Below are 12,334 nucleotides of genomic sequence, written 5' to 3' on the forward strand. Positions count from 1 at the left end.
ACAGGAATAAAAAGTAGAGGAAGGAATGTAAAGATATGAGACAGAGGGTAAAACTGTATTTATGGCATTGCAATCTTTATAGCGTTTAATGTACTTTTTATTCCTTCTGTTCCCATGTCTCTCTGGCTTGTGTCACTATTACCCCATGTGTGTGTTCATCCATTACCCTATATATTCTGTACTATAATCTTACCCAGGTAAATACAGGTGTGCTGTGACCTTGCACCTAGTGCTGTCATGTTATGTTCTTGTAGGAGAATGCCAGTCTGGTATGAGGTTACTACAGGTTATCATTGCCATGCCTATTGAGTCCATCTATGATCCTTATATGGTCACACAGGAAATACATTTGAGGACCAGGTAATGTCTCTTTGAAGCTTCTCCTCCACAGGGGACAATCAGGACTTAAACCAATTTCCCTGTCATTGTTCCTTCTGTTTACTGTCCCCTGTCCCATCCTGGTCTCTCACAGACAACTCGGAGCCTGACCCAGCATGTGGTCAGCAGGAGGAGGACAGCTGTGGGAGGGAGTAGGGAAATACCTGAGGTGGGATACCACCAATCAGGAACCTGCGTCTCCTCCCCAGGTGAGCGTGGCATGATGGGCATTTGGAAGGTTTTAAAAGAGGTTGCGCAGGTCAGCTCCTCATGTTAGTCGCAGGACTCTGGCTAAGGGGTGATTCTCTGCCAGGGTACCTTGTGGAACGCATCAACAGTGCTGTGTGGAGTTATATGTACTTACTATTGCAGGGACTAATCTGCTATCACTGCTGTGTGGACTCAGTGATAGTTCTGCTGTGTGGACCTGTTTATCTGGAACTTCTGTGTGGAATTACTGTGGACCTAAATCATCTACTGGGACTTACTATCTGGACTGCTACCTGTATACTGTTTCTGGGCTATATTTACGTCTGTTTCCTGTGAATTATCTATTCCTGTGTGCTGTGAGAAATAAACCATCACTTTGGTTTCATCGGCTCTGTGTCTGAGTGATTAGAAGAACCCCGTATCCTCACAACACAGAAGGAGGAGTACTTGGCAGACAGGCAGTTTTGGCAGTAGCCAAGTCAGCCACAATCTTATTTAAATCCTCCCCAAACAAAATATCTCCCTTAAAATAAGAATTTACTTACCGATAATTCTATTTCTCGTAGTCCGTAGTGGATGCTGGGAACTCCGTAAGGACCATGGGGAATAGCGGCTCCGCAGGAGACTGGGCACAAAAGTAAAAGCTTTAGGACTACCTGGTGTGCACTGGCTCCTCCCCCTATGACCCTCCTCCAAGCCTCAGTTAGGATACTGTGCCCGGACGAGCGTACACAATAAGGAAGGATATTGAATCCCGGGTAAGACTCATACCAGCCACACCAATCACACCGTACAACCTGTGATCTGAACCCAGTTAACAGCATGATAACAGAGGAGCCTCTGAAAAGATGGCTCACAACAATAATAACCCAATTTTTGTAACAATAACGATGTACAAGTATTGCAGACAATCCGCACTTGGGATGGGCGCCCAGCATCCACTACGGACTACGAGAAATAGAATTATCGGTAAGTAAATTCTTATTTTCCCTGACGTCCTAGTGGATGCTGGGAACTCCGTAAGGACCATGGGGATTATACCAAAGCTCCCAAACGGGCGGGAGAGTGCGGATGACTCTGCAGCACCGAATGAGAGAACTCCAGGTCCTCCTCAGCCAGGGTATCAAATTTGTAGAATTTAGCAAACGTGTTTGCCCCTGACCAAGTAGCTGCTCGGCAAAGTTGTAAAGCCGAGACCCCTCGGGCAGCCGCCCAAGATGAGCCCACTTTCCTTGTGGAATAGGCTCTTACCGATTTTGGCTGTGGCAGGCCTGCCACAGAATGTGCAAGCTGAATTGTACTACAAATCCAACGAGCAATAGTCTGCTTAGAAGCAGGAGCACCCAGCTTGTTGGGTGCATACAGGATAAACAGCGAGTCAGATTTTCTGACTCCAGCCGTCCTGGAAACATATATTTTCAGGGCCCTGACTACGTCCAGCAACTTGGAGTCCTCCAAGTTCCTAGTAGCCGCAGGCACCACAATAGGCTGGTTCAAGTGAAATGCTGAAACCACCTTAGGGAGAAATTGAGGACGAGTCCTCAATTCTGCCCTGTCCGTATGAAAAATTAGGTAAGGGCTTTTATAGGATAAAGCCGCCAATTCTGAGACACGCCTGGCTGAAGCCAGGGCTAACAGCATTACCACCTTCCATGTGAGATATTTTAAGTCCACAGTGGAAAGTGGTTCAAACCAATGTGATTTTAGGAATCCCAAAACTACATTGAGATCCCAAGGTGCCACTGGAGGCACAAAAGGAGGTTGTATATGCAGTACCCCCTTGACAAACGTCTGTACTTCAGGAACTGAAGCCAGTTCTTTTTGGAAGAAAATCGACAGGGCCGAAATCTGAACCTTAATGGACCCTAATTTTAGGCCCATAGACAGTCCTGTTTGCAGGAAATGCAGGAAACGACCCAGTTGAAATTCCTCTGTAGGGGCCTTCCTGGCCTCGCACAACGCAACATATTTACGCCAAATACGGTGATAATGTTGTACGGTTACATCCTTCCTGGCTTTGATCAGGGTAGGGATGACTTCATCCGGAATGCCTTTTTCCTTCAGGATCCGGCGTTCAACCGCCATGCCGTCAAACGCAGCCGCAGTAAGTCTTGGAAGAGACAGGGTCCCTGCTGGAGCAGGTCCTTTCTTAGAGGTAGAGGCCACGGGTCCTCTGTGAGCATCTCTTGAAGTTCCGGGTACCAAGTCCTTTTTGGCCAATCCGGAGCCACGAGTATAGTCCTTACTCCTCTCCTTCTTATGATCCTCAGTACCTTGGGTATGAGAGGCAGAGGAGGGAACACATACACTGACTGGTACACCCATGGTGTTACCAGAGCGTCCACAGCTATTGCCTGAGGGTCCCTCGACCTGGCGCAATACCTGTCTAGTTTTTTGTTGAGGCGGGACGCCATCATGTCCACCTTTGGTTTTTCCCAACGGTTCACAATCATGTGGAAGACTTCTGGGTGAAGTCCCCACTCCCCCGGGTGGAGGTCGTGTCTGCTGAGGAAGTCTGCTTCCCAGTTGTCCACTCCCGGAATGAACACTGCTGACAGTGCTATCACATGATTTTCTGCCCAGCGAAGAATCCTTGCATTGCCCTCCTGCTTCTTGTGCCGCCCTGTCTGTTTACGTGGGCGACTGCCGTGATGTTGTCCGACTGGATCAGCACCGGCTGACCTTGAAGCAGAGGTCTTGCTAGGCTCAGAGCATTGTAGATGGCTCTTAGCTCCAGGATATTTATGTGAAGTGATGTCTCCAGGCTTGACCACAAGCCCTGGAAATTTCTTCCCTGTGTGACTGCTCCCCAGCCTCTCAGGCTGGCATCCGTGGTCACCAGGACCCAGTCCTGAATGCCGAATCTGCTGCCCTCTAGAAGATGAGCCCTCTGCAACCACCACAGGAGAGAGACTCTTGTCCTTGAAGACAAGATTATCCGCTGATGCATCTGAAGATGCGACCCGGACCATTTGTCTAGCAGATCCCACTGGAAGGTTCTTGCGTGGAATCTGCCGAATGGGATTGCTTCGTAAGAAGCCACCATTTTTCCCAGAACCCTTGTGCATTGATGCACTGAGACTTGGCCTGGTTTTAGGAGCTTTCTGACTAATTCGGATAACTCCCTGGCTTTCTCCTCCGGGAGAAACACCTTTTTCTGGACTGTGTCCAGGATCATCCCTAGGAATAGAAGTCGTGTCGTCGGGATCAGCTGCGATTTTGGAATATTGAGAATCCAACCGTGCTGGCGCAGCACTATCTGAGATAGTGCTACCCCGACTTCCAACTGTTCCCTGGATCTTGCCCTTATCAGGAGATCGTCCAAGTAAGGGATAACTAAAACTCCCTTCCTTCGAAGGAGTATCATCATTTCGGCCATTACCTTGGTAAAGACCCGGGGTGCCGTGGACAATCCAAACGGCAGCGTCTGAAACTGATAGTGACAGTTCTGTACCACAAACCTGAGGTACCCTTGGTGAGAAGGGTAAATTGGGACGTGTAGGTAAGCATCTTTGATGTCCAGAGACACCATATAGTCCCCTTCTTCCAGGTTTGCAATCACTGCTCTGAGTGACTCCATCTTGAATTTGAACCTTTGTATGTAAGTGTTCAAGGATTTCAGGTTTAAAATTAGTCTCACCGAGCCGTCCGGCTTCGGTACCACAAATAGTGTGGAATAGTACCCCTTTCCCTGTTGTAGGAGGGGTACCTTGATTATCACCTGCTGGGAATACAGCTTGTGAATGGCTTCCAATACTGCCTCCCTGTCTGAGGGAGACGTCGGTAAAGCAGACTTTAGAAAACGGCGAGGGGGAGACGTCTCGAATTCCAATTTGTACCCATGAGATACCACCTGAAGGATCCAGGGGTCCACTTGCGAGTGGGCCCACTGCGCACTGAACTTCTTGAGACGGGCCCCCACCGTGCCTGAGTCCGCTTGTAAAGCCCCAGCGTCATGCTGAGGACTTTGCGGAGGCGGGAGAGGGCTTTTGTTCCTGGGAACTGGCTGTTTGTTGCAGCCTTTTTCCTCTCCCTCTGCCACGGGGCAGAAATGAGGCGCCTTTTGCCCGCTTGCCCTTATGGGGCCGAAAGGACTGCGCCTGATAGTATGGCGTCTTCTTAGGTTGAGAAGCTACCTGGGGTAAAAATGTGGATTTTCCAGCAGTTGCCGTGGCTACCAGGTCTGATAGACCTACCCCAAATAACTCCTCCCCCTTATAAGGCAATACTTTCATGTGCCTTTTAGAATCCGCATCACCTGACCACTGCCGCGTCCATAAACCTCTTCTTGCAGAAATGGACAGCGCGCTAACTCTTGATGCCAGTTGGCAAATATCCCTCTGTGCATCACGCATATATAGAAATGCATCCTTCAAATGCTCTATAGTCAATAATATACTGTCCCTATCAAGGGTATCAATATTTTCAGTCAGGGAATCCGACCACGCCAGGCCCGCACTGCACATCCAGGCTGAGGCTATTGCTGGTCGCAGTATAACACCCGTGTGAGAGTATATACATTTTAGGATATTCTCCAGCTTTCTATCGGCAGGTTCCTTTAGGGCGGCCGTATCAGGAGAGGGAAATGCTACCTGTTTAGACAAGCGTGTGAGCGCTTTATCCACCCTAGGGGGTGTTTCCCAACGTGCCCTATCCCCTGGCGGGAAAGGGTACGATGCCAATAACCTTTTAGGAATTATCAGTTTTTTATCGGAGGAAACCCACGCCTCATCACACACTTCATTTAATTCCTCGGATACAGGAAAAACTACAGGCAGTTTTTTCTCACCAAACATAATACCCTTCTTAGTGGTACTTGTATTATCAGATATATGCAATACATTTTTCATTGCTTCAATCATGTAACGTGTGGCCCTAGTGGAAGTCACGTTTGTCTCCTCATCATCGACACTGGAGTCAGTATCCGTGTCTGTGTCTGCCATTTGAGGTAACGGGCGTTTTAAAGCCCCTGATGGCGTTTGAGACCCCTGGACAGGCACAAGCTGATTAGCCGGCTGTCTCATGTCGTCAACTGTCTGTCGTAAGGAGCTGACACTGTCACGCAGTTCCTTCCACAAGCTCATCCACTCAGGTGTCGACTCCCTAGGGGGTGACAACTGTATAATAGGCAATTGCTCCGCTTCCATCTTATTTTCCTCCTCAAACATGTCGACACAATCGTACCGACACACCGCACACACACAGGGAATGCTCTGATAGAGGACAGGACCCCACTAGCCCTTCGGGGAGACAGAGGGAGAGTATGCCAGCACACACCAGAGCGCTATATATATACAGGAATACCACTATCAAGTGTGCTTTTCCTTTATAGCTGCTGTTAATATAAAACTGCGCCAAATTAGTGCCCCCCCTCTCTTTTTTACCCTTTTCTGTAGTGCAGGACTGCAGGGGAGAGTCAGGGAGACGTCCTTCCAGCGGAGCTGTGATGGAAAATGGCGCCCGTGTGCTGAGGAGATAGGCTCCGCCCCCTTCTCGGCGGCCTTTTCTCCCGCTTTTTTGGTAATTCTGGCAGGGGTTAAAATACACCCATATAGCCCTGGGGGTTATATGTGGTGTATTTATGCCAGCCAAGGTGTTTTACATTGCTGCTCAGGGCGCCCCCCCCTAGCGCCCTGCACCCTCAGTGACCGGAGTGTGAAGTGTGCCTGAGTAACAATGGCGCACAGCTGCAGTGCTGTGCGCTACCTTGTTGAAGACTGATGTCTTCTGCCGCCGATTTTTCCTGACCTTTTCTTGCTTCTGGCTCTGTAAGGGGGCCGGCGGCGCGGCTCCGGGACCGAGCTCCGAGGCTGGGCCTGTGTTCGGTCCCTCTGGAGCTAATGGTGTCCAGTAGCCTAAGAAGCCCAATCCACTCTGCACGCAGGTGAGTTCGCTTCTTCTCCCCTTAGTCCCTCGATGCAGTGAGCCTGTTGCCAGCAGGTCTCACTGAAAATAAAAAACCTAAAACTAAACTTTTCACTAAGAAGCTCAGGAGAGCCCCTACTGTGCACCCTTCTCGGCCGGGCACAAAAATTTAACTGAGGCTTGGAGGAGGGTCATAGGGGGAGGAGCCAGTGCACACCAGGTAGTCCTAAAGCTTTTACTTTTGTGCCCAGTCTCCTGCGGAGCCGCTATTCCCCATGGTCCTTACGGAGTTCCCAGCATCCACTAGGACGTCAGAGAAAAGGGAGTACCTCCAGGGTTTTTTCTAGAGTCCAGATCCACAGACCAAGATCACAGCCACAATATCCGGCGAGCCAGGACTGACGTAGTAGAGGCCTTGGCCGCCAGGATACCGGCATCAGAAGCCGCCTATTTACTATAACGAGAAGCTGTGACAATATAAGACAAGCATTGTCTAGCATGGGCAGAGGAGATTTCAGCATCTAACTCCAAGGCCCATGCTCCAATGGCCTCTGCCGCCCAAGTAGCTGCAATAGTGGGCCTTTGTGCAGCACCCGTGAGGGTGTAAATCGCTTTCAGACAACTCTCCACACGTTTATCCGTAGGCTCTTTTGGAGATGTGACGGTGGTGACTGGTAGAGCTGAGGAAACCACCATCCTAGCCACATGCGAGTCCACTGGAGTAGGCGTTTCCCAATTCTTAGACAACTCCGGCGCGAGGGGATAGCGAGCCAGCATCTTCTTTTGAGGCACAAACTTCGTACCCGGGTTTTCCCAGGGTTCCTGACGTATATCAATTAGGTGGTCAGAGAGATGTAAAACTTGTTAAATCACCTTCTGACGCTTGAACCTATCTGGTTTCTTAGGAGGAACGGATGGCTCGGGATCATCCGTAATCTGTAAAATTAACTTAATAGCCTTCAAAAGATCAGGAACATCCACATGTGAACCACCCTCCCCATCAGCCGTATCTGAGTCAGAACCTGTGGGGTCAGTGTAAGTGCCGTCTTCATCCGACGAGGTGTCAGTGACAGCAGTGGATTGTGAGGAGACAAGCGCTCGCTTAGAGGACCCCTTGGACGTAGGAGAGCGACGGTCAGACTTTTTAGTAGTCAGGGACTGGTTCAATTTCTTTATTTGAGCAGATAAATCGTCCGCCCACGGCGGGTTAGCTGCAGGGACCACAAACGGTTGCACCGGCATTGGGGGTCCCATAGGGGGTGTTAGTTTATGAACTAGCGTATGCAGAAGTGAGGAAAAAGCGGCCCACGGCGGGTCATTATTTGCCCCCACTGCCACCGTCCCACTGGGGTGCAAGGAGCCCCCAGAACCAGAGCCCAAAGCTGCTATATTCTCCTCATAGGTATCTGCGGCTTCAGCAACACCGGCAGTGTGTTCAGCCCCAGAACCGTTACCCTCAGAAGCAGACATGATATAACTTGCAGTATCAGGTAACACAGTACAATTTGTCAGCAGCACAATACCTCTAGCCCAAACCCCTGCGCAGTGTAGTCAGCACCAGCAGAGATAAAGGAGAGATATGGTGACTAAATCACAGAGAAAATACGTAATACAGTATATCTTTGTGAAAATCCTATATTAGATAAAACCCGACGCACCAAGCCCCCTCAGGTTATAGAATATAGGGATAGCAGGTTGAGTGAAAGACACGAAATGGACACCACTCAGCTATCAAATGCACACACAAATAGTGACAGTCTGTACAATGCAGAGGTTATTACTAACAATAATACTGAACTAGCTTACACAGCTACAGTATATAACAATAGATATAACAGTACACAGTAAGAACTGGATGTATATCACAGGGTAATTGTACTAGGAAACCCTGACTAAGTGCACTCTTTCTTAACTAACACTGACTAAAAAAGGCAGGTAGAATACTTAATTGTCTTGTAAAGTCACAGCACTGACAACCAGGCGGCTTTACATAGGAGGATTTGCCCAAGCATTCCCAGGAACAGTGAGCTGAGGGATAATGGCGCCGCAGACACTGCCAGGGTGTGAGGGAGAGACAGATATGCAGGTCCAGGGCGGGAACATTTGCAGAAAATGGCGCCTTGGGGCTGGGGGAGGGGCTCCAGGTCTAAGCCTTATCCCCTCTGCTGGCAAAACCACCGGGTACTGCGGGCTACTTGTAAAAAAAAGTTTAGCGAGAAAACCTGACCTGCACCCATGCCCTGATGATCTAGTGGGATCGCCTGTACTGCCACAGTGTCCACCGCCAGCGCGCGCGGCCCGCCTCCCACCGGCTGCGCCGGATCGCGGTAAAGTGCGGGACCCACTTACCTCCTCCCGAAGTGCGGCTACGCGATCCCGGAGAGCCCCAGCCGTGTGTGACTAACTTGGAAGAAAACAGGAGCCTCCTGCTGTAGGTACCCGGCAACCAGGGCGCGGGAGTGTACAGCGCCGCTGGGGGAGAGATGGAGCTGCAGCAGGCAATGTCTACTGACATCCAGCACAATCTGTGCCTCTGCTGCAGCCCTTGTAGTCTTCTTTTTTCCTCAGAAAAAGCTTTTATAGAGCTGCTGTGAGCAGCTCTTCCTGTCACATGCTTGCACTGCAAGCACCAACTACAAACTGAGCTCCTGTGCACGGAGGCGGGGTGATATAGGAGGCGGCGCTATGCATCTTGGGAAGAAGGTCAAAGCTTTTGAGCCTGTTGGTGCTTCGGATCAAGATCCTACTCTACACCCTAATGTCTATCCTTGTGGAGCCCAGTGTACCCCGCAGCAGAAATATTGAATAGTTGTCAGAAATCTAGCAGTGCCAACATTATTCAGTCAATTTAATAATTGATAGTTTCACCATATTCACCATGTGTAATAACCAACAAAAGATTTGTTTATCCCAGAATTAATAAATTATAAAAGCAAAAATTAAATTTTAATAATATACTTCCTACCCCTAATTATAATGTACAGATGTGTCCTCAAACACCTAACCTAATTAAAGCATGCAACATGAGATGCCTGGAGCGAGTGAGCAGTCAGGACCTGTGCAACTCTGCAACCGCCGGGCATCTTTTTTGCAGAAAAATGCGTCTTAGAAGAAACGTGATGTGACTAAGATACACCATTGCTAATTAATTTGATATGTGATACTTGTATATGTGTCCAACTGAGTCAGTATACAAAGCACATGTGAACTCGCAGCACTTCCAACACAGATTAAGACTCATTTGCATACAGATGTTGCATATCAAATAAATCAGCACGGTCTCCTGGTGCGTCCAAGTCGAATCGATCTGTGACTAATACACATTTTCTGGTAAAAAAAAAAAAAAAAAAAAAGACACCAAAAAGGCGTCTGGTTCTAGCAGTCTCTCACACGACCAGGAGCTGTTTGGCTTGACTGGAGCAATGATATAAGTGTTGCATATCAAATTAATTAGCACAGTCTCTTGGTGCGTTCTACTTCTGTCGTGTTGCAACTAAGATGAATTTTTTTGTCAAAAAAAGACTCAGAAAAGACGCCCAATGACACACCAAGAGGTGCTGTTTGGTGCGACTTCGGAAATTATGTATGAGGACATATCTGTAGACCTATTTGTCTGTGTTTTCACGTGAGTGAGGAAAAATAGGACTTGTCCTTTGGTTATCATATGCTTAATAAACATAGTTTCATCTGCATACTTGTCTTTTTTGACTCACTATCTGATTTATTTTTTTAATTGTGCTTTCTGTGAAAATGAAGTAAAACCTACAGTGATAGCAGGTGACACGGGATCATTCTGACCGGATCGCACGCTAGCTATTTTTTGCAGCGCAGCGATCAGGTCAAAACTCGGCAAAACTGTGCATGAGTATAAACTGCAATGCGCAGGCGTGTCATACGGGTACAAAGCAGATCGGTGCTGGGTGATGGATTTAATGAAGAATACATTCGCACAGCCGATCGCAAGAAGACTGACAGGAAGAAGGCGTTTATGGGTGTCAACTGACCGTTTTCAGGGAGTGGTTGGAAAAACGCAGGCGTGTCCAAGCGTTTGCAGGGCGGGTGTCTGACGTCAGTTCCGGGAACAGACAGGCTGAAGTGATCACAGCGGCTGAGTTAGTTCAGACCTACTCAGAAACTGCACAAAACTTTTTTGTACCGCTCGGCTGCACAAAGCGATCGCACACTTGCAAAGCGAAAATACACTCCTCCATAGGCAGCGACTAACTGATCGCAGCGCTGCAAAAAATAGCTAGCGAGCCATCAACTCGGAATGACCCCCACAAAGTGCTGCTGAGAAACCAAGTTTAAGTGCTGGATTTCCATATGAATGGAGAAAAGACTTTCAAACCACCTTAACATCACGCGTTAAATAAAGAACATATATCCGTTAGCAGCGGCAAACTGTAAAATATTCTTAGGTAAATACAGTCTATGTTCATGTCCCCTTTGTCTATACCTCAGTATTGTCTAGGATACGTAGACCACTACTAGGAAACATTTGGACTCCACAGAACCCACCAACCACTCCTTCCTCACCTTTTTCACTTCTTTCTCCCCTCTACACTCCAATTTTGTTCCTTACAGATTCTGATCTGTGGCATTAGTTTTATTTCTACTCTGTGTTAACGCTGCTATTATTAGCATGAATAGAATTAACGTCACATTACAAATTAATTAATTGTAAACTGCTTGAAACACAATAAGACACATAAAGGATGGAATGACCAACTAAAGTAGTAGTGTAGCTGCTTCCCAACATGAACGGACAGTACAAACATGTCCTGTGCTTATCCCACTGCTCACCAGAAGACTCTGCCTCCAAAAGTAGTGACTTTCCAAAATCTTGTTTAAGGATTTTCTCAGGCCTTTCAGTTAAAATATGACTGGTATGAATCTGAATAAAGCAGAAGGAGAAGATTGTTAGCACACTTTACGTAATAATAGGTTTAATTAAGTGTGAAATGCTAGAGATGAGTGCTGCTTTGTGAGCCCACGTATTTTAGCCCAAAGCACTCTGTGTTTACATGCTTTATCCTCCTCCACACATTTACCATCACATGAATACCTGTACCCATTACGCATGCTAGCTGCAGTATTCATGCTGATGTGGCGTTCACACCATTTGCAACGTGTGGCTAAATATAAAAGAATTACAAAACACAGGAGCACAAAGTCCATGTGTCACCATCCTGTTAGGAAGACACTCGCTTCTCTATGGACATACTCACCCTTTTTTCCTTAGTTGTTGGGGTGCTGGGATGGTGTTCAGGCAGGGGAATGCTATTAACAAGTTCAAAGACACCTTGTATTTTACGGTCCGAGATCTTCATACGCAATAATGGCAACTCACCAGACACCTTAAACCTATAGGAAACAAGAGCTGAGTTTCATGCACCTGCCATACACACATACCAGGTTTGTGAGATCCATACAGGCAGAATCTCAAAGAGATCAGAACGTACCAAAAAAATGAATGAATACAAAGATAACGGTGTGTATAAACATAAAAATATGAATGAATATAAAGATAACTGTGTATATAAACGGTATGCATTTAACAAACCGCTAGTAGAAATACCTGCAAGGTAGGTGATTCTCCCTCTGTGGGTGCCCATGACACCCATAGAGGGAGAACAGAACTTGTGGCGAGCAAAGCAAACCACAGTGTCTGCAGCATGTCGAGCACAGCGAGCCTGCACGGGTCCTCTATGCGCTCGCCCCACTGCCAGGATTCTGGTGGACGAGATGCCACTGTCGGTACAGTGACAGTCGGCATCCCGTACAGCGGGATCCCATGCCAATCCCATATAAACATATTATATAAAGAAATACAGAAAAATTCTCACAGATTTCATAAGCTCGTGAGAAGGAAAGAACTCCG

The 12,334-nt window shown here is 47.8% G+C and overlaps 1 protein-coding gene across 3 annotated transcripts in view; it reads right to left on the reverse strand.

The window, feature by feature from the left end:
• The window catches only part of VPS13C (vacuolar protein sorting 13 homolog C), a 950,377-nt gene that overhangs the window by 550,243 nt on the left and 387,800 nt on the right, over window positions 1-12,334 (reverse strand). For all 3 annotated transcript variants that reach the window (XM_063926503.1, XM_063926502.1, XM_063926504.1), the window contains 2 exons: window positions 11,682-11,817; window positions 11,257-11,347 (listed from right to left, as the gene is read on the reverse strand). In XM_063926503.1, the coding sequence (XP_063782573.1) occupies window positions 11,257-11,347; window positions 11,682-11,817 (227 nt within the window). The remainder of the gene's footprint in view (window positions 1-11,256; window positions 11,348-11,681; window positions 11,818-12,334) is intronic.

Source organism: Pseudophryne corroboree, chromosome 6, assembly GCF_028390025.1.
Source record: "Pseudophryne corroboree isolate aPseCor3 chromosome 6, aPseCor3.hap2, whole genome shotgun sequence".
NCBI classification, from domain to species: domain Eukaryota; kingdom Metazoa; phylum Chordata; class Amphibia; order Anura; family Myobatrachidae; genus Pseudophryne; species Pseudophryne corroboree.